At 40.5% G+C, this 27237-nt stretch overlaps 1 protein-coding gene across 1 annotated transcript; it reads left to right on the top strand.

Moving 5' to 3' along the window:
* Positions 1-883: 883 nt before the first annotated feature.
* MATCAP2 (microtubule associated tyrosine carboxypeptidase 2) lies at positions 884-27237 on the top strand. The gene is made up of 7 exons (XM_021553284.4): positions 884-1091; positions 8000-8643; positions 15667-15810; positions 17939-18071; positions 19268-19573; positions 20072-20169; positions 24126-27237. Exons 1-7 carry the CDS (start codon positions 1067-1069, stop codon positions 24285-24287), a joined length of 1512 nt encoding a protein of 503 aa, XP_021408959.4. The 5' UTR covers positions 884-1066; the 3' UTR covers positions 24288-27237.

Raw genomic sequence — 27237 nt, 5'->3', positions numbered from 1 at the left:
TGTTAAGCACTATTGTGCTGGTAAGTCACTTTCAATTAAACTGCTCTCTCCAATAAATACTGATCTTTTAAGAAAAGCAAACACATTATTAACACAATAAATTGTATTGAGGTGTAACCTGACTTCAGTAGTCCCCTTAAGTCTGCATGAAAAGTATAAAAGCTTCCTACACCATGCCTACATTAATGCGTTACACAACCGTGATTGCTAAGATAAAATAACTTGTTCCTATTTGATGTTCAATTTTAAAACGCGCAGATTGTATTTCAAGAAGTGAAAGGTTTCACAAACAAAGCAACAGATTGCACAACAAGTAAGGTAACAGGAGGGTGTAATATAAAGTCTGTCTTCTACTTTAAATTCTACTTACTACTTATCAGTGTACGATAACCATCAGTTACAGCCCTAAACCGTTGCCCTGATGCAATTCCTCCATTCTCTTTACATGGGACATTCCCAAACACGAGACCCGTCTCCCAGGGTGGCACATATCCTGCTAAGCACCCTTGTCCCATGTAGTCCTTCCTCTGTCCGCCGCAGATACAGTAGAAAATTACCAATCACACCAATTATTACCAATTACAGCGATGATGGTAGCTGATGATTATCAAAGGACTTCAGCGCTGGTCTCTGTGTGAGCTATGCTCGCTAGATTCCTGCAAAGGATGACACTAAAGCCTCGCCTATGCTGCTGACACCTGGGATCAGGCGTGCCGGTGGGATACAGCGGGCTGATGTTCCCGGGTGGCGTCGGCGGGGTGTCACTCCGGGACACAGACAGCTGTACTACAGATCCCAGGGTGCAGCGCGCCCGCGCCCCGCCCCCTCCAGCGCTCGGGCCCCGCGGAGCCTGCCGGGACTTGTAGTCTGCAGAGGCGGGCGGGCGGGGGCTCTGCCGGCGCGGCTCCCGCCTGCCGGCCCGGGGCCAGCCGCGCTCCCGGGATCCGCCGAAGCGGCGAGGCGGGCGCATCCCGCGGCGCCGGGCGCTGCCTCCCGCCACCTCCCCTCTGGGCTCCCCGCCCAGCCGCCGGGAGCCCGCGGCGCGGGGGGCAGCCGGCGGAGCACCATGCTGGAGTCCATCTGTGTCACCGGTGAGGAGCGGGAGCGGGGGCGGCGCGGTGCCCGCCGCGCCCGGGGCAGCCGGCGGCCGCCAGCTCTTCCCCGCCCAGCGGGGAAGCATCGCCCGGGCGGCGCCGCGGGTGTCGGCGGGGTGTCCCCGGGGGACGGGGGAAGGGCTCCACACCTGCCTGGCTCCAGGAGCAGGAGCACCCCCGGTGAATGGGGAGGGAGCGTGTCACCTGCGGGCCGTGCCCCGGGACACGGGGGAGTGCGGAGGTGACACCCGCTCCGCTGGAGCCAGGGACAGACCATGCGAGGAAGAATGCCAGTAAAAGTACTGCTGATTATATCTGGTGTCTTACACGGTTTGGCGCTGCCCTTTGCTCTGTTCTCAGAGAAGTTAACAAATCCTTACAAGTATGTGTGTATACAAACGTGTATTATGACTGTCTAACGATAATATAGACAGGTACTCGGTACCACATAAAACTGGCTTCTTGTGCTGTGTACAATACAGTTGCTGCTTGAAAGCAGATGCATTCCTTGTTTAAATTTTACATCCTTTCATGTGTCATTACTTCAGGTGCTCAAGCCCATGTTTCTTTTCCGTGGGGAAATCCATCTACAACAAATCTGCTGGAGGTGTCTTCGTGTGCCCTCATTCAATACCCTTGTAATCATAACTAAGATCTCTTACAGCTGCTCTTTCTCTGCATAATTGATACGCTGCTCCATCTGTGCATGGATATGACTAGAGTGTTACTTCTGATAATGGGAACAGAAATAAAGTTCATAGGATTGATCAGAGCATCCCTGGAGATGTGCAATAGCCACTGCAATCTTAAAGCATGAGATTTTGTGAAAAATAGTTATTTTGAGTCCATATCCCTCCATCAAATATTCCTGACTGCACATGTGTTGCAGTAGAAGAAGCCAGAGACCTGCTTGGATGAGTTTCATCCTGTGCAGGTCTGCCTATAAATCAGTGTTCTGGGATTATATCCTGTGTTTATTACATCAGTAGGAGTTTGTTGCTTTATTTCATTAGAGCCAAGTCTTCACTTTTAATGATAATTACTGTGCCCATGTTATTTAATTTGAAGGGCCTGAATTTGGAGTCAGTTACATAATACTGTATTTCAACACAGAAGTAAAAGTGCAGGAAACTGCTTGCAAGTCAGTCCATACCATTTTTTCCTTTTTAGAGTAGAAAAGAGTACATCTCAAATAGCACTGTCTTTTTAAAGAAGAAAATCCAAACTGCCAATCATCCCTTAAAATGCAGAGTTACTTATGAACACTGCCAGCTAATGAATCAGATATACAAGCTGGCTGATAGCTGAATCCTGCCCTTGCTTTTGAAGCTCAGAATTAAGAGCTGGATGACAGATAACACCTTTACAGGAGAAAAGTAAATAGGTGGATATTTTTTGTGGAAAAAACCAGAGTCTTAGGTTAAAAGCAAAAGTTCCCAATATCATACAGGCTCTAGTTAATAACTAAGATTCTTGTGAAAATAGAAAGTAACTCAATGCCAGTGTTTTTACGAAACTCATTGCCTAATTTTGCTCTTAAACCATGTTCAGTCATTATACACCGAGCTTCCAGTGCATTCTAATTCAAGTTGCCTGACAGCTTCTGTTCAAAACTGTAGTGTTTTAAACTTTGAAGGGGTTTCCAGTGGTGAGGAAATATAGAATATAGGATTGTGGTCAGAATCACTTATGCCACAAATACAAAACATGTTGTGTTTTAGAGGCAGTGGAACATTGCAGCTTCATATAGAACACTCCTATGTTGCCTGCTTTTTTTCAGAATATTCTTTCTATAGCCCTCTGCACACATGAACTACACAGTCTAGAGCCCATAAACTATAGGATGTTGTGAATCTATTCAAATCTTCTGAATATTGGAGATAAACATTTCTTTTTATTGAAATTGTACCTTTGCACAGTGTGTCAAAGGAAGAATCTTACTTGTCACATCTGTGTAGCTCCTCATCTCAGTAGTTTCAAACTTAGCTATTGCTTGTAGAGAGATCACTTACATTGAGTTCCTATAAATTTGAAAATTGAAGTCAGCCTTGAAATTATTTCTGATTTTGAGCAGAAAAAAGAAACTCAGCCATATTCTAATATGGTAGTGGTAATCTTAGAAACAAAAGTAGTGGCTCAGACCATTGCATCCCTAGGACAGGAGGAAGTGCTCCATGAACATATATGCTAAGCACCTTAGTCACACTTGCAGTTTGGACAGGATTTGTTCATTGTGCTTATATAACCTGAGTGACAGTTGCTCAAAAACTTGCAGGAGCTCTCTGCTATTTTAGAGCAAGGCTAGCCAGACAGAGGTATTTGTGCCCACAAATACCTGTCATTAACCTCATTCCACCTATGGAACAGGTATCTGAAAGCTGCTTCAATAGTAGCTGGCCCTGTAGTCTAGAGGAAGGTGTTATTTATACAACATACTCCAAAGGCTAGAAAAATGCTTACACTGGGATTTCACCATGCATATTATTGACTTATTAGCTCCATCCATCAGTTTCTAAAGGACAGAGACCAATAATACAAACTGGCTTCTGAATATAACATAAAATCTAACTTTTTTTTTTTAAATAAATAACCTCTGACAAGATTAGTCAGTGTCTGCAGTGGTGCAAGGTTCCAGGCTAGGGACTGGGATATAATTTATACATGGAACATGTTTCATTAGTGCAGAATCATCATGAAATTCATGGTTCTCACATATTCTGTTAGCACTCATGGACTCCATCCCTTTTCCAGTACTACTGTGACACTGGAATAGCTACCTGTGTATAAATGGAAGTTACAGATCCTCCTCTTTCTGCAAAATCAAGCCTGTGGTGTTTTGAATTGTTCTGGGTACATAGTTGTACACTTGTGTCTGCAGGATGGAGTAAGTCCAGTACTGCCAGGTGCAGCTGATGTTGTGACAATGATAGGATTTTGGCTAGGGTACAGCCTGCTCTCTTGTGAGATTCTTTAGACTCACGGGGTGGTTGTTTTTGGCTGGCTGGCTGCCCTGCTAGCCCAGCTTATGGGACAGCAGACACTGAACAACATGGCACTGAAGAGGGGTAGAGCTCTACTCTGTCCCAAGTTGCCATTAACAGGAGGATTTTCTTTTCTTTGGTACCCTAAATTATGACAAAACAGGGACAGGCAGTCCTTCTGTCCCCTCCTTGCTTATCCCTTGTCATCACCTTGGGCCCCAAATGTGGCAGATGCATGTAGTATTTCAACCTGTGTCTCTAGGACCATGTTTTTATTAATGTGTCATTGCAGAAAGGAACAAGATATAAATAAATGGAAGGAAACATGATGGAGAATCTTTTAGGAAGAGACTATATTAGTTTTTTTGTGGTTTTGGGGTTTTTTTAAATTGCTGAAGGGCTTGTGGCTTTGTGGCTGTTGAGTGTTTGGAAGCAAAAACAATGAAAAGAATCCTGATAACATAAATCACACGAGGGAGGTTCTCAAAGGTAACTGGAGCCCTGGGCATATGTTCTTTGACATTTTTCTACTGCAAAAATAGAAATAAGTCAGGAAATTCAGATTTGTACTTCTCAGAACACATGTAGCACATGTGAATGTGACACAAAAGATAAAACCTATGGGATCCGTAGCATGATATCTGTATTCTGGTATGCGGGGTAACATTACACCATAGCATGGTGGTTTTCAATTTGCCTTTTTCATATCTTTTAGAAATTATCTGTCCAATGGTATCCAGAATTTTAAAGCTGGGAATCACTGCTAAGCAATCCTTGCAATTAATCTGCGTTGATAATCCATTCCAACTGGCTACTTTATAGCAGTATGGTATTTCAGTACTTTTTGAAATACTGAAGCAGGTTTTCAGGAGGCAGGCTGTACAATGACTTTGTTTTATATTCAGAATACTAGACCTCTTTCTCAATCACCAGGTATTGCTGATAATTGCAAACTCTTGGATGTAGTAAGACAAGTTTCCTAGAAGACAGTACATTCTTAATTTGGTTGATGCTGTCTGATTTACAGATGTGAGTTTAAAATATGTTATATCTTAAACAAATGCACTAGATAATTTTAAATTTGGTGTTTTGCAACATGATTTTGACATAGTCTTAAATATTATTTTCTAATTTATTTAATAATGATGTTTAGATGACCTATCAAAAATTTTAGAATAGCAGTTAAATTACTTCTGTGAAAACTGCTTTGTTATCTGTTATAATATTTCAAATGTGCCAGATTACCTGTTGATTCTAGGTTTGCAGCACAAATAGGCATGGAACAGTATCCTTTAGTCAGAAGAAAATTAAGGACAGCCACACTTAGCTTGGCAGCTGAAAAATCACTTTGCTACAAGGTTGTGCTTATAAAGTAAATACAGATTGGGAACAACTATTTTTGATATCAGCCATGTGCATGTGAAACCTGCCAGTGCATGTTCAGCATTTGTGACACTTCCAGGAGAATTCTGACTTACAGCGTTCAGCAATTGTCTACATATAAAAGCAGTTATTAATGCCCAGCTGTACCTTTTAGCTCTAACAGCTTGCTGTCATGAGTTTTTGGTATTAGATTGACACAAGCGTTGTGGGAGGGAGAGAATGGGTGGTTTTAGGTCATTTTGAGTTGTTTCCTTGAATTAAATTTCTGGTTTTTTTCTTTTCTATTTATCACCTCTTAGATACTTGTGTAATATTAGTTCTATTTGTTCCATTATAGCAGTGGTTTAAGGTTTCTGTATTCTTTGTGGCTTTTAAGAGCTGCTTGGTAGAGAAGGTGAAGCATTAATGCCTCTAGTATAATGTTATTTCTTTGTCTATATTTTAAGAAGTAGCTGTGTAAATTCCAACTCCAATTTTGTCTACCTAAGCAAAGTTGTGCTCTGAAATTTAATAGGTGTTCAGATATTCTGGAAACCTTGTTTTTCACTTACCCTTCTTAAAAGTAAAGATTCTCATACTGTAATAGTCCGGAGTCAGTCTCAAATACCTGAAATATGAGTGTGGTCATCCTATTCTATTGTCTCCAAAAAATGCATCTCTTTTATGTATTTAGTTTGATGTTGTTCTCCTTGTAATGGGGAATTGTGGTTTCTCACCATGACAGTTCATGGGAGAGCAAGATAAGCCATGTAGGCAGGCTGTCATGTATGTGATGAGAATGATCTGACAGAATTTGAACAGGAATGCCAAGAAGCACACTCCTGTGCCAAGCATAGAAAGAGGAGTCACAGACTTATGATGGAAGAAAACTGAGTTTGCATAGGATACACATGCTTTAGTGAAAGGTAATAGTCTAATGCTTCTACTTCTTTCCAGTGGAGAAAACTCTCTGGTTGCAGATCAGCCATCATATATTCATGCAAATAGGACCTCTGGTCTTTTTGTTTTTTAGGACAGGATGTCCGGGAGAACTGAGGAACACAGGTTGATATGGAACAGACAGAGGTCCAACAGCATGAAATACGTTGTCATGGGAGCAAAACTGAATTTTCCTGTGAAAAAAGCTGAAATTGAGCCACTGTTGATTTTTTTTTTTTCTGCCTTGGAGGCATTTAATGATCTCTTGCTGCTGTTACATTGAGAGTATAATTACTTCATGTAAAGTAATTACAGCTCAACTACATATAACTATGGGATAAAGCTCAAATCCCTTTTGCAGGGATTTAATCTTTAATCATGCCACAGCCATATCTCCTGTTCTGTGAATCCTTTTCTTTTAGGTACAGAAGTAGGAAACATTTCAATTGTGGCACAATTTATTTGTACGTGTAGTTTTGGCTCACCTAATGTTCTAGTAGGAACTGGTTGTCGAGAGGAGGAGATGGTTAGAACCAGTGAAGTGAGGTCGCTTCTCTCTAACAAGCCAGCACAAATGTTAAATTCAGTTTTAATTTTCAGTGACTTTTCCATGCAGCTGCTCTGCGCCAGGGACCAGTCTCCCCTGAGGGCTATGCCAGGGGTCAGAGCACGAAAGGAGGGCTCATTCATTAAAAAATAACTTTGTTTGCTTTTTGCACTTAGTTTGGTTTACAATGTTTCTTCTCAAATGTTTTTTGTTTTTTTTTTAAGCCAGCTGTTATGGTAGAACAGCTTTGATTAGATGAAATACCCACTGTTGTCTTGAGGCATTTCAGGAGTGTAATTAGCTGATCTCTCTTGCCTCTTGAAATGTAGCTTATTGCCTGTATTTAGAGTGAACACGTGAAGCCAAAGTCTTTTAAACATACATTACAATCCATATACTGCTGTAAATTGTTCACAGTGGCTGGCCCTTTCCAATGTTCTCACCATTTTCTGGGAGTAAATTCCGTGAATCAGATTTTGCAGATGAGATCACACCAGACTGCTTGTATCACAGCACAGATCCCACAGATGTGGGACTTCACTGTAAACACTGCTCATATGCTCCTGTACAGTTTCCTCTTTTTAAAGTTGTTCTTTATCCTTACAGAAAGCCTTCCTTGCATGGTAAAGATCAATCAGCTCAAGACTATATATTTGTTAATGTAGCAGTAAATGTTCATGAAGTCCTGCAGAGTCTTTTCTTAAACAACAAAGTTCTTAGCTGCCAGCAGTGCAGTTGTGCATGGAGATGCAAGCATAAAACACTTGTTTAGCTGGATCTCAGTCTAATTGTCCAAAAGTGACGTACACACTATGTTATATGTTATATGTTATATGTTATATGTTATATGTTATATGTTATATGTTATATGTTATATGTTATATGTTATATGTTATATGTTATATATATACAATATAGCTGTTCATGCCTAGAAGTCAAGATTAATGTGATGTGACTGCAGTTAAGACATTTTGTGTTTCCTTTATGCTGCGGTTTTGAGTCCTTGACATTAGTATCACTGCGTGAAAATCAAGTTTGTCCTCATTATTTCCTTTTTTTCCCCCCCCTAAATGCAGAAAAACTTCACTGGCCTAAGACAGAGCTTTCTAGGAAATCAGTCCTGAGCCTGGAAGTACATAAGCTGAACATTAATAATGAAAACACCCTCCAGCATCCCCCTTCTGGGATCCTCAAGGACATTTTCACAACAGGAACCAGCAGCTACAACGTCCTTCTGCAGAGCCAAGAGGAGAAAAAGCACCACGCTCAGAAGCAGCCGTGCTCCCACCACCGGAGGCACAGGCGAGCCGGCCCCAAGCGGCCCTGCAGCCCGCGGGGCGGCGAGCACCGCCGCGGGCGGCCGGCGCTGCCGCTGCCGCTGCCGGGCGGGCGGCGCGGCGGGCCCCGGCAGCCGCCGCTCCTCGGCGCCGGCCCCGCGGCCGCCGGCCCCGCCCCGCCGGCGGGCAGGGCCAGAAGGCGCGCCAGCCTCGCCAAGCCCAAGCAGCCCCCGGCCGCGAGGAGCCGTGGGCAGGAGGGAGGCGGTGCCGCCGGCCAGAAGCTGTGTTTGCTGACCGCCATCAAGCCGTCCAACGTGGAGAAAGAGAAGGTTAAGTTTTTCAACTCCGATTTCACGTACAATCCTCAGTTTGAGTATGAAAACCCTGCCCTGCCAAATGTGTTAGCTAAGCACAGCCATGCGTCTGACAGATTCCTGAAGCAGGTATAGTTGCTTTTATTCCCCTCCATTTCCAGTGATTATTTCTTCCTACACCAACGTGGTATTTGGCTTTGTTTGTAGCAAGTAATTTCTCCTTATTCTCCCCTGCTGTTTGAAAAATGCATTAGAGAACTGAAATGAAATTTTTCTAAATCAAATTAAAACCTTTCTGAAATTAACAGGATTTTAAGGGATAAATGTGCGGTTCAATCTAAATGGGTTTACATGAAACGTAATTTAAAGCAAGAAAGATTTCTAGGCAATGAAGCAGGGTCCTGCAGAGGAAAAATACAGGGCATAAGCAGGAAGAGGAATAAGGCAGCATAGAAATCCTGCCAGTCCTCTTGGTGACACAGGGATTGGGAGGCGATGGCAATTATTTGAGGTCATAGTTATTGGACAAGCGTGTGTTGATGTTCCCTGTTTTAATCAACTTTGAAATGGTATTCGGATATACCCTTTATACCAATTAGACTCAATCAAGCAGCAGCCAAATTCCATTACAGAGAGGGGTAAATTTTAAGAAGACAATTTTGGTTTTTCATATCTTGCAGCCACACTGGTAATATAGCTACAGACATTCCCATTCTGTGTAACTGCCTTGGCTTCCTACCTGAGTTGCAAAAAACCTAAACAACAAAGCCCTGCTTTCAACTTTGACCTAAGTGACAAAGCCCAGTGCTTATATGTACAGTAGAAGAAGCACTACTCTTCCCACTTTGCTATTTTTAAATGGTTTAGATTAATTTTATTGTATTAAAATGGTTTAGTTCTTATTTAGGTCTGACAAGCTTTTCTAAACATAGACTCTTACGTATTCAAGTGATCCTTAACTTGGGAAGACATCCTGCCATTCCATGAGTTTCATTTCTTTGCGATATGAATATTTCACTTAAAACTAAAATTCCTGGTGGCAAAGATACATTAATTAAAAGGACTAGGGACTGTAAGAACTGGTCCCTGACTTGTGAACAGACTGATTTTTTTTTTATTTTTCTAAATTCAAGAATGTACAAAAGTGTTATTACCCATTACATCATTGTATTGATAGTCTCCATTCTCACATTGAAAATATCTGTATATTTTAACAACTCAGTTTCTGGGTTTTCATTAAAAATTTATTTTCTTTATGAGAAAAGGGAGCAGCTGTTCTATTCTTAAAATCTTCTTCCATACTTCCAAACAACAGACTAAATCATAATGACACCAATTAAAATTGCCCCTTGACTAGAGCTTTTTAATAGGTTTTCCTTTGATTTTTTAGTAATATTAGCAACATAGATGACTGCACATCAACAACTACTGATTTGAGAAACCAAATTTAATACAAATTATCCCTTTTAGTGTGGGCTAGCAGAGCCTTAGAAGTCCTTTTATGCATGATGATTTTCTGGAGCAAACCTGTCTTTGGTTTACCCTTCTTTTAACAAAAACCCATAAGCGTAAATACTGAATATTTTAATAACGAATGATTCCTCAATATTTTTCTGAGTGTAACTCTACCTTTTTCTCTGTCCATAAAAAGTATGGGAAAATAAAGGCCCTGTAACAACTGCATAAAAGGCAGTAAAGGATTTAATATTCAAGGAAGTATGTTTCTGACAATTAACAAGGAATATATAAATTGTTTCACCAGATTTAGTTTGAGTCTAGAAAAGCATGTATTCTAAATTCAGCTCCTAAAAATACCAAACAAAAATACCTTGCACTTAAAAATGCCCAAACCAGCAGCTTTAACATAGCTCCAAGCCCAGCAGGTGTCACTCTCTCTCTTTTATCTACAACTAGCTTTAGAAATTTTCATCTCCACGCAAATTTGAATTTAATTTAATGCAAATTTACTATCCAGAAAAAGCAGCATAAAACAAAAATTTTAATCAGGAAGTATTGTAGGAGCACTTGCTTTTCCTCATTGCTATTTTTTTAACGCAGATTTTACTTGTCAGAAGAAACACGTAGGTATCTCATAGAAGTTCGGAAAGGATGACTTCAGTTGCAAAAAAAGAACTCACAGTATTAAGAGCTGGGTCTGCAGTAAAAATGCAACTGTGTGTAGTCATCCTTTTTGCTACAAGAAGGTTCAGTTCAGTTTTGTTGGATGTTTTTTTCGAAGCATATTTGGCTTCTGTTTATTGCTCCACTTATTTTAGAAAGCCTTGATAACTGTGAACAGTTTTTAAGGTACTCATGGCAACTTCCACTTGCTTGCTCTTTTATAAGTAAAAAGCTATAAACCCAGCTCTTACTGACTGAACCCACCGTGTTTATGGGGGGCTTTTAGGATACTTAAGTGAAATGAGCTCAAAACCTTACATTTCAGAATTTTAGAGGATTTTTCAGTCATGTCAAAAATCTTTTTACCCACAGCTGTGCATAGCCTGCTAGGACATTAAAACAGATTGTGTTTTCTTATTGCCCTTTCTGCCTTTGTGCATGTGTATGAAATTAATATAGCATTACTGAAATATGTCTGGAAGACAAATCACACTCCAGCCCATTTATTTACTTTTTTAAAGGCAGAGAGCACTGAAGGTTTGCAAACCATTAACCCAGAAATGCTGCAGTAGGGAACACACAGGCTTGTGACCACCCACTTTACCCCATGCCTCTACTTAAATCAGAGGTTTTAAACCTTGGGCACAGCCCAACACATTTATTGATTTGCTTTGCACAGACATAGAGAGAATATTTTTGAGTTATTAATGCATTTGAAAAATGCTTATTTTAGTGTCTTCCTTCTCATACTCTGTTCTGTTTGTTTCTCTCTTCATATCTACATTATATTTTCTTCATAATAGGGTTTTTTCATGAGTCACACAATACAGTGCCTTTAGGGAAGTAAACTTGAGAACAGAAAATAGCATGCAGATTTGCACTCTTCACAGGGATTAACACATCTGATATTACAGAAGTTAATTTTCTTACCACTGTGTTTCAAGGTCACTGCAGCAGCTCTGTGCTCGAAAAGTTTTCTGGCTCAAACTACTTAACCCTCATTGTGAAGTTTCTGAGCACTCAAAGCATTTGTTATTTTTGCTTAGATGCTAGAGGTGGCAATATTTGCTTAGAAATAGTTGTTCCCAGTGTTTGCAGAGCAGATGAACTTAACAGTTGCAATTTGCTGAACCAAAATCAGCAAGTTGCAATTTTAGGTACCCTGTTTCTTTGAATTGTACAAGGCAACAAGAATTCTATTTCTAGATACATTAAAAAAAACAACAAAAATACCCCAACCATTTTGTCAAATGAGTGATCCTCCCACAAAAGAGTTATATATCCTCTTCCCTTGTACTCATAAGAGTATAGCAATTTTGAGTTCATAAATCAACCAGTTATACCACATTGCAAGTGTTTGTGTGACACCTTTAAAAGTAGCCTACAATTAGCAAATTTATCAGATATTGGGAAAAAAAAATTAGGTGGAGCTGGAAGGCTAAACAACATGGCAATCAACACTGAATAATCCTTTGCTATGTCCAAGTGATGTCACAGCTTAGGCATTTGGAAGATTCAAGGACATGACACTGTCTCTATAAAGCATTTAATTGTTAAACACTTCATTCTGCGCTAGTAACAAATTCCCTTGCTAACTAGGATTTATAGATAAGGTGTGCTAATACATAACACAGAGCATGTCAGGCCATCCAAGTGGCACAGGTTCTCAGGGTCTGACACAAATATCTCTCTTCCCCTAGAAGGGACTAACAGATCACTTCTGGTGATACCACAGTAGGAAGATAACTTTACTTCAGAGCAGAGTCTCATACAAAAACCCAGTGAGTATTAACTTCAGATTCTTTACAAAGTAACTTAAAAATATTTTTAATTAAAAATATTTCTACCAGCTCTAAATTACTTAAATGTGACCTTTACACCACTAAGAACAAGCATGCAAAAGAAAAGCCTCTATAAACACTGAACAAAACCCCAAATACTACAGCCTGAGTGGACAAGCCTCAAAAATATATACTTACCTTCCTCTCTCCATTCCTCTTGACCCAAACAGCCACCATTTGATGGCTGTTGATTAGACTAACAAGCTCTGTTTGCTACAAAGTGTTACCTAATGATGCACCTTGGAAGCTTTTTCCCCCTAGCTGATAAATTATGCAGGAAGAAGAGCAGTGGTGTGTGTCTGCCTTGTCTGTCTTACAAATCTCAGCAGAGCCTGCAACCCCTTTGCAGCAGAGCTGCTTCTGAATACAGGATGAGCTGACTCAGATAGGGGGCTGACTCCGAAATCACTGAGACCCTTCTCTGACTTACTTGCCTCACACTACTCATAAGAAGTCTTACCAGTACATATTTCTACAATAACTCTCAACCACTGAGCTGAGTTGCTGGACATGGGTGACTTGAGATTCAGAGACGTACTTGGCTGTAAATAATTTATTTTAAAAAGCAACACCACCATAACCTAAACCAGTCAATTAAACAGCCCTGCCTTACTCTTGTTAGTGCTTCTGTGTCTTTGCTTTCTTGAGCGTCATAGAATTTGCTGTGCAAGGGAGCTTGTCTTGGGATAGCTACTTCTTTTGGCACTCTTTGGTAGTGATCAGAGGGATAAGCAGACATTTTAGCTAATATTGAAAAGAACAAAAATTATTACTGCAAACCAGTAACCTAGTACAGCCACATAGTTGTTATTTTCTTCGATTTTTTTCACTTGTTGCTGAAGAATTTATAGTTTAGCCTTAGGAACTGTAGCAGTACCAGTGTTCTGCTGGCCTGGAGGCTGGAAAATAAGCTCATAGTTGGATGCTGCAGTAGACAGCAGCTGGCATGCTGGTCTGGATTTTCCCCTTTTCCAGCAAGCTCTTGCAACACCTGTCTGAGTCATCTCACCTTGGAGGCAGGTGCAGAATCCCAAATTAAGGGCCTGGTGTTATAGTCAGTGCCTGGAAACCAAACATTTCCCAAACTTTTTTTCCTTCAGGAGCCACCCCCAGCCGGAGTGGTTGTGGCAAGTGGTGTCCAAAGCAGGAACATCCCTGGGGATGGGGCTCATCCCAGTGTCAGGGCCATCTGCCACTCCCCTGGGATTTGTGTGCAATATGTCTGTGGGTGATGGCTCTCCCTGTTGTTTTGGTGCTTCCAGAGCCGCACCTGCCCACTTGGAAAGAATTTTCAGGACTTTTTTCTGTTTCACTTGAAACAGAGTCAAGAGAAAAGGTGATAGTGGTGAGCACCCTTCTTAGTTATTTCTGAATATCTGGTTGTAGAGTCCTCTGGGATTTCATTTCAAATGAACTTAGGCAGCCTAGAATTTAAATGTGTATTTAGTCTTATAGATGTAATTGAAATTTAATATCAACAAATTGTGAAGACAAATTTCATGCTAGAAGATTGATTGACAGATGACTGCTTCCAGAGTGAGCAAATAAAATTAATTAATTGATAATAGAAACCCAATATACCAAACAACTAGTAGGTGACATAAATATCTTAAGGATCTGGCACCTGGCAAAGGAGACTGAAGAGCTGTTATCATGAATTATTCTGGCTGCTGGCTGAGAATAAACTTCCTGGGAAAAGGGTGGAAATTTTTAGGTTGCTTCTTTAACCAAGGGTTTTGTATAAGACAGGCAAATGCCTCAGAATGTGCAGACACTAAAAAATTATAAAACAGATAATGTTTTTAGAAGTTAAAATTGATAAGTAATTTTTAAAAAGGAAAAAAATGTTTGGAAAAATATACAAGACAAAGAAATACTGAACATTTGGTACAATATTTCTTTGGCATTCAGGTAACTGAGATTTCCTTCATCAAAGAGATATTAGGCTTTAAGGATGTGTCTGGCTGTCATTTATGGGTTTCAGTAGCTATTACTCAGGGTTGATTAGTTTCAACTTGAAAAACATTAGAAAAGGATTGTTGATAGGTGTGAGAGATAAAAAATTAATCCAATTTTTGTGGAAAATCAGTCAACCTGCCAATGTCAGAATTACATAGCTGGAGACAGACGTGTTCATGAAGGGATATAAGTTTATAATGTAAAAAGAGATTCATCTGCAAGATTTTCACCTTTCATTGTTGGTGGTATTTTCTTAGCAAGAGCATTATTTTTTTAAGGTGGTGCCAGGAGCTTCTGTTATCAAGTCTATGACAAAAAGCTATTCCCTGTAGCTGGACTGTTGCTGGGAAAGAAGTTAGTCCATACCACATTTTCTTTTAAGAGTGTGAAACAACACACTGGAAAGAAGATAACTAGGGATGAGAATTTCACACCCCATCAATAAAATCTTCAGTATGCATAGTTCAGATCATGGTTATGGGCATTTTGCTGAGCTTTGCTCAAGGGACTTCTACTAGCAGCAATTCATAGGAGAATTATTGATACTACTCTATTTATCTCATGAAATAGGCCTTCATTTTGGAGGGTTTTAAAGAAGTACTGTGGTTTAAATGAAAGTTCTGTAAATAAAAGCTCCTGCTCTCTCTTCTCCTTTCTCAGACAGACACCCATGGTACAAGAGATTTCATTGTAAGGAGACATTCTTGGTAGAAGTATTATTATTAAAATTATAGTTACACATCTGCTTAATCAGTGCTCCTAAATTAGAAAATGCCAAGAAATGAAGTGAGATGACAGTAATAGTTGATCTTTTTCAAATTTTTGGAAAAACACAAACAGAAAAGTGCTGTCAAATTGTAAATGTCCTGGAGACCTGTTACATCTGTTTTACAAGGCAGTTGTACAACATTGCCAAAATTAAAGAGAAAATAGATATTATTTCACTAGACTGATAATCATCATGCTGATGTATGTGGGTCTAAGATGAGTTGATCAGAATCTTTTTTCAGTACTTTGGCATTGACGTACATCTGAAGATGGTATAAATTTATTGCAGAGCGTTTCAGCATGTATGAAATGAGTAGAGCGTGTTAGTGACTGCCAGTGAGTTAAGAAAAGGGGGATTTTAAACTGAGAAAAAAGAGATTGAGAGGGAGAGAAAGAATACAAGTGTCAGTCTGACATGGGGATCTTATTGCCCTGATATTTGCTATGCTTTTTCATTTTATAGTCCATTAATATTATGAAGCGGACGTTGCAGAAATATGGAAGCTATGAAAAATTTGAACAGGCCACTGGAGGCAGCCTGCTGACCAAAAGTCGTATCTGGAATCACGTCAGGAAGTACATGGTGAAAGAAGGCTGTCTTGGTGAAGTAAGTCCTGCACTGATCAGGGAAGAAACACTTGTGTAGACCTTAGGCATTACACATGGGTGGACCCAGGAGACCATCTGGGAGGCCTTTCCTCCATAATTACAAGAATATTCCTTACATCATATTTTTCTCATGGCTAAGCCCAGTCTAATGTTTGAACAATTGAAATGACACACATTCATTGTGAAGGCTTCAGTCATCTCTCTGAGCCTGTTTCCTGATTCATATATGCTTGTTCTTAAATTCTCTTATTTTGGGAGTACCCAAGAACCACACCCTTCCTTCCCTCCTTTTTTCAGCTACATGGAGACCAGCACATTTCCATTTATTCATCAGTTCTGCCATCTGTTCTCCTGTATCGAATTATTTACACCAAAGGAAAGAGTTAAGAAAAGGCCAAGAAAAATAAGCCAAGAGAGTGATTTATAAGAAGCAACACAAATGAAAGTGACATAAGTGAATAAAAATGTCTGAAAGATCTTGTTGAGTTGGTTTGAGTGCTGTTTTTTCCTGGCTTTAACCATCTGATTTTTAGAGCCCTGTGAAAAAAACTTATTTTCTATATTCAGAATTTTAGCATTTTAGAAGACCAGTTTGATGAAGTAACATGAAATTGCTTGGAAAAGTCAGATGAAACTGCATGTATAAAAAAGGGATTAATCCAAATGAAATTACCAAATGACAGAGTCAAAGATTTGGATGAGATCACTGGCAGTGAGCAAGAGGAGTCTGGAATCATGAGACAAAAAATTAATTTCCCAGAAACTAGGTTTAATTGGTAAACATAATATTATTAGGAGAAACTACTAAACACACCACACATTTTTGTGAGACACTGATAACCAGATTTGACACTGATAACCAGACTTTACCAGTGTTTCTAAGAGTGGGATTAATAAACTACAGTTTAGAGCAAGCAGAAAAAAATGGTATGTTTTGTCTTTTCCTGTGCTTTTATTTCCCTCTTCATTTTTGGCTTTGTTTGATTTCATGGCAGCTGGATCCTACATCCTCATCTAGCAACCCATGTCCTTCTTAATGAAATGCTTCACATTTTCTGTGAAAATAGGGTTAATACTTCATGCTTAGGATGGTCTAAAATATGAAAATACTCTCTCCAGCTGAAAAGGTGTTAATAAAGCTAAGTGGCACCTGTCCTTTCAATCTAAATGCTTTAGGATTTACCTATTTTTCCTGCCTCTTAAATGCAAGTTTTATGGGACTGATGGTTTGCTGTTGAACTTGAAGATGAGTGTGAGTTTTGAGTACAGGGAAGTGTTACATTCACACCTTTGATCCCTGGGTCCTTTTTTTGGATACTAAAAAGTAATCTTTCTTTAAAGTAGTCTCCCTTGTACTCTTCTGAGCAGTACTGTTTCATTCGGCTTTACATGATGAAAGGTGTTTAGTCTTCAACTTTCAAAAGTTTCACTTTTCCCTCTCAGTCACTAGTTTAAAAAGGCTTTTTGAAGTCAAATAATACAATATATCAATATGCATTAGTTTCCTTCTCTGCCAGTTTTTGTTTTGATTACCAGTTTTCCAAGAGAGAACAGGAAAGCAAGAACTAATTTGCTGTGTAGAACAAAACAATACCAGTATTTTGATATTTCAAGTCTGCATAATGTAACAGGAGAAAAATGACACAATACTTCCCCCTCTCATTCAAGTGACTTTAGATTGCAACTTAAATGCTTTCAGACAGCTGATTATATAGGTGCCTAGTCAATTTATATGTTCTTATCTAGTATTTTTCAGTTCTCAGTAATACTAAGATAATTCAACACAGTTCAAAAACTGGTATTTTCTCTAATTTACTGTGCATGCAATTGCTTCCTGCCCTCTTAGTCTAGTCAGTGTTACCATACTAAATTTTTCAGTGATTGCTCTCTCAATCACCTGAGAGAGCCTTCTGAATGAGTTTATCCTACTCACCTTCTGTCAGTAGCACAGGTGAGTAGGATGAACTTATTCAGGAAGCTCTCTTAGGTGATTGCTGATCCCAAGACAGAGTTGTGGAGGGCAAGGGACTAAAGAGAAATTAAGTAATGGAAGAGCTGGAGGAAAAAGCAGGATCAGGAATGAGAAGAGAGCTCTTTCAGTTCTACCTGAACTCTCTCCTCTTCAGATTGTGGTCCATCTGACGGAGGACCTGCTGTCCCGAGCCTCCATGACCGTGGTGAACGGCCGCCCCACTCTCACCATCAATGTCTCCACCGCACGAGAGCACTGGCTGGAGGGGATGCTGAGACACGAAATTGGTATGAGCATCACATGCCTTCTGCAGGCAGAGGGGAGTACTTGCATGCATTCTTACTTATGGCACAACAGTGGGCCAGGCACTGGACAGGTACAGAAAGAGGGAACATCCCTCTCCAAAGAACCTGTTCTGGAGATGTGCTGAAGGGAAGGAGAAACCTTCTTGTTACTGCAGCATGCAGTAAGAGGATTCCTAGGGTTCATGGACATCAGCATTTTAGGTCAGATCCAGAGCAAGCTTTTGAAGTAAGCCTACCAGCTAGTCCCACTTACAGTGCTGAGGTTCCCATGCCAAAGGAATCTTGGAGCAGGCAAAGAGTAATCCTTTCAGATGATGTTAGCCCAGAGGCTCTGCCTCAGGGCATACCTTCTGTGCTGTCCCTGCTCAGGGACATTTTGCTCATGAGAGCAGTTTTGGTTTTTTTTTAACTATTCTGGAGTTAAAAAAAAAAAAAAAGGGGAAATAAAAATAGTGTGACTGTTCCACCTCAGCTCCAGCCACATCACTTTACAAACCTGCTCCTGTCACGCTGTACTGCTTGCAGATATAGGCATGCTTTAGGTATGAAGAATTTACCCACTGATCCCTAAACTGATGTAAAATTGCTATGGTTTTGCATTACACAAAGTTGGCCCAGCCCTGTGGAAAATTTATACAAAGTTTTCAGTGCATCTGTTTCAACTAAGTACATGAAAATTGGGTAAACTTGGCTAATGCCTGAATAGCAACTGAAGAATAAGCTTTGCAATTGCTTAGAACCACTGTTACTCACATTTTAGGGGACATAACATCTTCCAAGGCTGGAGTAATGCTGTTTAATCACCTTCAGGAGGCAACATTTCTGCCCTTTTACTTTGACTTCCCTTCCTGCTGTTCCCTACAATGCCAGTGACAATTCAGCTTGTAGGACTTCAGAAAATTCCTTTTCACAGCTTTAGAAAGTCAAGTCCTCCTGAGAGTTGCATTCCTTAACCATTTTCAGGAATTTCACTTGGCAGTCAGCAGGTGAATATTTGCATGGTGTATATATCTCTGACAAAATTCTGTTGTAGACAAGGCTAAAATCACCGCTTTTCCCAGTGCCCGGTCCTACCAGCTCAGAGTTCTGAAATGGGTATCTCCTTATATATTTTATAACTTTTTGTTAATCATTGGATGTTCTAAGTGGCAGATTCCTTTTATTTTTTTTTTTTTCAGGAACTCATTACTTTAGGGGTTTTAACAACAACAGTCAGCCTTGGTGCAACCGCAATGGCCGTAGAAAACACGGGTTAAAACCAATCAACCCTACAGAAGAGGGGCTAGCGAGCATTCACAGCGTCCTGTTCCGCAAAGACCCTTTTCTTTGGAGAGCTGCCCTGCTCTACTACACGGTGTACCAGGCCAGCCAAATGTCCTTCAGTCAGCTTTTCCAGGATGTGGGGAAATTTGTCAAGGACCCCAATACTAGGTGGGATTACTGTGTACGGGCCAAGAGAGGGTGGACTGACACCTCACAACCAGGTGAGTTTCCTATTTGTCTCCTCTTTTGTACTTCATAACATGCACAGTGCTCCTTAATCACATCACATAGTAAAACCTTTGCAAAAGGGAGAAATCAGACTCCACACTTTCTGAAATGGGGTCTCAGGAATTCTGATGCAGAAAACAAGACTGAAAATGTTCATGAGTGAGACCTTCAAGCTGAATCAGTAAAGGATTTTTTTTTTTTTTGTGGAAGTGGAACATAAATGCAAAACTTGAAAAAATTCATACTCACAGTTTGACCTGCTTTCCACAGATGTAATGTTGCCTGTGGTTATTCACAGACCCTATCTTCTATGTTTGATTTCTTTTTCTGACTAGTGGGTTTTGCCTTCTAGCTAGTTTTTGGAAAGGTGTTCAAAGTCAGGAATATAAATACCTAGGTTTTAAAAATAAAATTGTTCTGCTCATAATGGCTTCTGAGAACATGCCTTGACTGAACACTTACAGAGTGCAATGTATCTCCATTCCTTTCAGGGTGTTTCAATAAGGACCAGGTGTACTTGGATGGCATTCTCCGAATCCTGAGATACAGGGAGTCCATTGATTTCCATCTTCTGACAGCCCTTGGAAAGGTGACTGAACTAATTTTTCCCAAGGGTACAGTTTTATCATTTCAGCAAGCCTGCCTGTAATGAACTATGAGTCATGGTGCTTTTACTTTGATCTAGAATTCTCTGCTCTGTACAGCACCTTCAGTTACACTGTGCAAGTTGCAAGCATTTTGATGTCCTAAAAATTTCTACCAGCTTGTCCTCATTCTTCACTTATCAGATTAGGATTTTATGGTCATATTTCTCAGACTTTTCTCCCTTTATGGGGTACCACCTGACTTGCAGTAGAGCAGATTTCCTCAGCCAAACAAGACAGGTATTAGATAAGGCAGTGGTCCTAGAAGATAAAAAAGGAACCATTTGACATTATCGCACCCCCCTTCCACCACAAAGGGTATTTAATCTCAAAGTTTTGTCACTGATGGCAGGTGTTTTTTAAAAAAATAATTTTTTTTTCCCCCCAGAAAAATGGTGTTTCTATATTCACAGAATGTGAATGAATTTTAGGTGCATTCTGACTGTCATGGCTTGTTGTTCTCAGCTCATCCTAAAATGTGAGAAATTTTGTCACATTTCCTGAACTAAATCCTTGGGTTGCTAAGCTTTCACAGTTCATTAAGGAGGGTTCATACTCACATAAACAGGGAGTCAAATTGACTTGAGCTTGAATTTAGAGCTGGTATACCAACATTTCTGCCTACTTAGCAATCAATGCATGGGAAAGGGAAGGGGATATTATGACAGGGGGTTTTGTCCACATTTGAGCTTTCTGTTTATTGTCAGAATCATCCTTATTGATAAGCAAGAGCTATTTAGGTAACTGAACCAAGTTAGGAAGCTTTGAAAATAAAATCACACAGTCATATAAGTCTGCAACCTTCTGTCTGAAATTTCCTTTTGCTTTAAGCCTGCTTAACTCCACACAGCTTCTGCCTGCTAAACCACTGAACACACAGTTCCTTTACTGCTTTATGCCTGTCTCTCTTCAGGGAGTCTGCAGGTTGTCAGACCAGTTGAAAAACACACTAAGTCATTTCTCCTAAAATTACAGATTTCACTATGATCCACATTGCATGGCACCCACATTAAAGGTCTACAAGCAATTTATTTCTAGCAGTATGATATTTTATAAGTGCTTGACTTTACAACTTTTAAAATCAAGGGATCTTAAAATGTATTCTGAATGTTTTAGCTTCAGGCATCTGCAGTCAACCTGGAAATTTGTGTATCAGACCAATGTCTGCACTCAGCATCACAGACTAGTTGAGGTCTGCAGAGATCTCTCAATATCTAGTCCAACTTCCATGCTTAAGCAGTGTCAGCTAGAGCAGTTTGCCCTGGACCATGTCCAGTTGGGCTTTGACTATCTCCACCAATGGTGACTCCACAACCCCTCTGGGTGACCTGTGCCAGTGTTTTTCCACCCTCATTGTACAAAAAGGTCTTTTATTCAGAGGAGTTTTGGGCATTTTAACTGGTGCCACTGCCCCTTGCCCTGCCATTGTGTGCTGGTGAGAAGAGCCCCATTCCCACGTTTACACTCACTGATGATTCCTATGAACTTGCTTTTCTCCAGATTAAACAGTTCCAGTTCTCTCAGCCTTTCCTCACAGGAGAGATGCTCCAGTGCCTTAATCATCTTAGTGACCCTCCACTGGGCCCACTCCAATATATCTATATATATCAGTATAAAGGAAGAAGCACAGAACTTGCACTGGGATCTAGCCTAGTGGTTTATCACCACTTTAAATGGGGGATTTACTTGTTTCTTTAGGGTGGAATGGGAGGATCAGGTTGTTCCAAAGGGAGTATTAAACTTGGCTGGCACATTTTGCAGGTCTTGCCTTCCTGTTGCTTCTGACATTACTTACAGTGTAGAAGAGTGTGGTGTGGATACATGCAAGCTGTTCAACATACCTAGAAGTGACTAAAGAAAGCAATTGAAACCTGAGAAAAGGTACTTCTTAAAAGGAGCAGTTTTAAAACTTCACAGGAAAGAATCAAATACAGGAAGCACTGCAAAATATTCATGTGGTAATTGTATACAAATATTGCCAAAGAGAAATAGAATGCAGATATTGGGTGCACTTGAGTATAGGATAACTACCAGAGTTTGAAAAAGTAAAAGCAGCAAAATATTACTTACTGTTGTGTTTCCCAAGAAACACATGAGCACATTACAAAGAGCATTAGTAAGCCTGTTTTAGCCTCAGTCTTTTTTCTCTAGTGCAATGACTAATAAGATGTGGTAAGGAAGACAACCTGTTTCCACCATAGGATGAGATTGTTTCTCATCTTCTCAGGATATCAACTTTGGTAATTTTTTAGCAATTGCAAGGACTGAGGAAATGCATCCCATTCAAACCATATCTCAGATTATGGATACATGTTTCTTGTTTGCAGCAGTAACAGAAACCTCTGAACATAAATATGAGGGGGGAAGGATCCTTTTTTTTTTTCTTTAGGCAGGAAAAGAGGTAGAATTTGATTGTATGTGGTGCTGTATCTCCAGACTGAGAGATAGTATGGTTTCATAGAGCTTCTCTCTATCTGTTTTTAAGTTAATTATGTGTAATACCATGCAATCTTCAAACAATAGTATCTTAATGACTTGAATAAGCCTGGGCATGGGCGTCTGGTTTTTTAATTGAGTGCATCTTGTCCTTGCAACTAGAAAAGCACACTTGTGTACTCAGATGCAAATCGATTCTCTTCATGGGCTTTGTTCCAATTATCATCACTGAGATATGCATGTGTCCCTATGGATCAGGTGTAGCAATCTGGATTGCACTGTCCTGTGTTTCCAGAAAGCCCTTCCATGCCCCTTGCACATTGGTGAATCCTTCATCCACACTTTAATCGCTGCTGAGTAGAAACCATCGTGTGACAAGAGGGCAGGCTGCTTCCAGGGAAACCAGGCTGTACAGGGCTCAGCTCCTTAAAGGAAACATGAGGCAAAAAGGCTGGAAGGAGCAGGCTCCACTCAAGCCACCTGGCACAAACCTCATGTGCAGCACAGCGAGGCTGGTGGGCTTTGCCAGAGCACATGCTGCTGTCTGCAGGGTGCCCAGAACACACAGCTTGGAGACAAAGCAACAGCCACACAAATTTCATCACACTGGACAGCTGCCCAAGGAGTTCTGCTCTGTGCTTCCATAGCAGCTTGTGCCCAGTCAAAGCAGTCATCCTTTCTGGACTATCATTCACAGCATGTTGAACTACTGTTTAGAAGTTCTAGCTGTTAGAATAATAAGACTATGAAGATAGAAATGTCCATTTTCCTTAGGAAAAAAAGCTATCAGATCCTCTAATAGCTGCAAAATGTGAGTTCAGCACCAACACCCAGAAGGCTCTGATGCCACAAGGCAAACCCAGTCTGCATTCTGTTATTAAATGGTGAAAACAGGAAAAACTAAAATTGGGATGCTTAGGTATTGGTTCATGCTGTAGGTAGTTACTAGGGGTGCATTTTAATTTAGCTTTGCATAAGCACATTTACTAGTGAAAATGAAACAGCAGAGTTCAGGTCAACTAGCACCATGCATTTCCCAAACTGTTTCCTGTGCCATGCCTGTGCTGCCCTTCCTTTCTAGTTCCTTAGTCTTTTGCACAGTGTTTTTTTCATTCTCATGTAAATCTTTCTGCCTTGTTGAGAAGACATTCCAGCACTCACATGTGCTCCATCCTTTCCCTCTCTATTCCTGCAGCTGCTGTAGCTGATTCTCATTCACATTCCTACAAGTCTGTTCACTGATTGAATCAAAAGCAGAATCAGGAGTTATGAAGGCATTTGCTAAATTTACTTTTCTTTTGCATCTTCCACTGAAGCACACAGTTGCCCATGTTTTCAAACAGTTCTCCAAGGTTTTAAATTCTCCTGCTCTGACATATTTTCTCATTTACAGAGACTTTGTAGCATCAGTAGGAGAGAGGCAATGGAACTGTACTGCTAAATTGACCCATGTCTTTCCTTACAGATCTCATATGAGGATGTGGATCGCCTGAAAGGATTAGCAGTGATTGAGAACATGAGGGTGCCACATTTTTTGCAAGACCACACCCGGTACATGGAACACTTGAAAAAGATCATGGAAGTCAATGAGCTGACTGACGAGGAGCTCCAGGATCTCATAAATTAACAGTATTAGACATCCATTCACTTACTGTGTCAGGATGTAGAACTGGACTTCGTAGAGCTTGCAAAAAGGGACTTATGAGGAATAGGAGGGAAGAGTGGCCAGAATATGTGGAATTCAGAAAAAGTCACTTTATGTCTTTTTGCATTGTGATTGTATACTGATTATTTTTTAAAGGAATTGTGCATTTTGTAAAATTTGGCTTAGAAATTCCTCTGCAGTGATCTGTCCAACCATCTACTCTGTTTTGTATGCTTGGTATAGTGCTCAGTGCTGTCTCTTGTAATATATTGCCTTTTCCCACCCAGGTTTAGAGGTGGAGGAAAGGAGACAGAGGAGAAATTCCTCCTTAGTTCACTTTTGTTTGCCTTATCTTTGGTCATAGCTGTCATGGTTCATAGCAATAGAACTGCTGTAGATTATGCTGCATTGCTGTCTGCATAACTTTCCCATTTAGTCATCACTGCAATGAAAACAGAAGGTTTAAAAACAGTGCACAGAAGCAGGTCTTTGTGCCACGGATCGAAGCCTTTAACATTACAAATGTTTCAGGGTTTTTTTTTTGGTGAGAGGATTAGCGTTTAAAAAAAGAGAGAAAAGGTAGGTAGTGCTGGTTTAATGATTGTAAGTGGAGAGCAAAGCTTTCCCCTTCATTCTCTCAAAAAGTTACATCATTCTACATCTTTATGTGTACAGTACATGTTTCAGTAAGCTGAATTCTGGGAAGGGCCTCCCTCCTTTGAGGACAAGCATAGCATGTCTAGGAAACTCAGCATGGCAGTGTTTTGGAAGGAGGATTGAGCAAAACTGTGATTCCATGACCTATGGTTCTACATAAATTCAGGAACACAGGGCCATGATCCAGCACAGCAGGCAACATTCACTTCTCCTTTGGATCACCTGAGCCAACAGAGAACCAAGTCACATTTTTGACCAGTTTTTGACCACACTACAGCAAGCTTGAGCTTGCAGAGCTCATTCCAGAAATGAGATGTGACTGGGGGAGATGACTCTCAAGTGCCCTATTCCTGTGTTCCAACAGAAGTGCTGCACCACTCTGGAGCAACTTTACCTCTGTTTTAACTGCTGGTGCTATATCCAGGACCAAGGAAAGAAAGCTTCTTGCAGCAAAGAGCTTTCTCTAGTCACATGATGAATAACTTAGATGATGCAGGAGAACTTACTACATAAGCTACATTTCCTGATTGTGGAGTATTATGGAACTAGTGAGGCAAAGTATTCTGACAAATGGTTTTGTTTTAGTAGACAATTTTACAAGGACTCCTCCGAGTCCCTGGGAAGCAGCTGTGGTCAGAGAGGCTGGGCAGAAACTAGTGGGAGCCTTGGACAGGGCTTCTGCCCTTTCTTATCCTGCTTTTGCCCACTGGTTAACAGGCCTGGCATGGGATAAGGTGAGTAGATGGAGCCAAGGTTTCCTCCACACCCTATTTGCATGGACCTGAGCCACAGTATCCCTCCCCTCTTATCCTGTTCTTTAATGTAACAAATGCAATAACTTTCCCACCTTGTTTTACACCAGGACATTACCAGACATTTCAGTAAAATCTTGAGAACATGTTTTCTGATCCATAGGAAAATCTGTGAGGAAAAGGTGGTGGCTGGCTAAGAGGTCTGAAGGTTTATGAATAATCCCATAAAAGCAGCTGCATTTCAGATACTATTGCAAATTGTTTACAGTAGCTGGCTGACTGCTGCGAAAAAGCAAATGCATTCAACAAGCATAAATTTACTAAATTTAGTTATTTGCAAGGCAGAGACTTAGAAATGCTTGCAGCAGCCTTAATTTTGTGTCATCAGTATTGTTCAGGAGCTGAAAGCCATTCAGCCTCTTGATGCCATTTTCTCTCCTTTCCTCCTTCAGGCTGTTTAGTTTGATTACTGGTGACTTTGCCTGCCCAGCTTTGTTTTAGAGCTGTGCAGAGCAGACACAGAGCTGTTGCAGCAGCCTGACAGGAACCATTTGCAGTCAGCCCTGCACATGTGCTCCAGGTTTTGGCTCCTTTGCCAGAAACAGCAAGAAAGCCACACATGAAGTCAAGCCAAGGATTACAGTAAAAAGCTGTTTTTGCAGTAAACTGGACAGAGACCATTTGAGCTACACTGTGGAAAAATCTGGCTCACTTTGCTGACCCTGGGGTATGCAAAAGGGACATTTCTTCAAGAAGAGAACAATTTTGAACTGATTTTATTCTGACGAGAGATCCTTGCCTTTATCTTATGACTTTTACATAAGCAAAGTGGTTTTCTTCCTCCTACAGTAGTAGCATCTTATAATCGAAGTGCACGTGCATATTGTATCCTCAAAACAAAAGCTGTGCTAGTCACACTTTTGTCACAAAATGCCATGCCTGCAGGCCAGACTCTTATAACACTCTGTAGCCCTAAACATTACTACAGGCCTTTTTGCTTTACTTGAAGACCTGCATCATTTTTTTTGCAAAGCAGTAGGTGCCATTAAACTTCTATTCTTCATTATTCTAGAAATAGATTTGCCTGGTGCAAAGTTTGGAGTCTGGAAGCAGTCAGTATCAATATGTAGCAATAGGCGAAGCTGTCAGCTTCTGGTTTTGGCATCACATCATTCCTCCTTTGTAAAAGTGTTTAAAATTTTGAAGTGTAACTTTTGTAAATTTTGCTGAATTTTTGTTTTCCACTGTGAAGAGGCTGGTTACTGAGTTGTGATACTGAAGTTCTGCGATAGAGTGCGTGGACAGCAGTGAGCTCATGTCACTGCACAGTTTCATGGAGTCAGTGTTGCATTGGCAGCCTTTCCTGCCTGTCTGGCTTGGTTGCTTTGGTCTGTATCTATGTCTTGCTATGTTATTCCTATACAGAAACCTGTCTGGCATTGGAAAAGCCTCCGTGTTTCACCAGACCAATTTTGAAAGGCATTTTATACAACTTTTACAAATAAAGACAAAATAATGACAGA

Source organism: Lonchura striata, chromosome 2, assembly GCF_050655825.1.
Source record: "Lonchura striata isolate lonStrDom1 chromosome 2, ASM5065582v1, whole genome shotgun sequence".
NCBI lineage: Eukaryota > Metazoa > Chordata > Aves > Passeriformes > Estrildidae > Lonchura > Lonchura striata.
Note: the sequence above shows the minus strand (reverse complement) of the source record. Positions and strands in the feature narration are given on the sequence as shown.

What these genes read in the sequence shown, in the direction of transcription:
- MATCAP2 (XM_021553284.4), top strand. Translation starts at nt 1,067, where the DNA reads ATGCTGGAGTCCATCTGTGTCACCG. An exon ending in GACTGACACCTCACAACCAG is followed by an intron (nt 19,574 to 20,071) that starts GTGAGTTTCCTA and finishes CATTCCTTTCAG; the next exon opens with GGTGTTTCAATAAGGACCAG. An exon ending in TTCTGACAGCCCTTGGAAAG is followed by an intron (nt 20,170 to 24,125) that starts GTGACTGAACTA and finishes CTTTCCTTACAG; the next exon opens with ATCTCATATGAGGATGTGGA.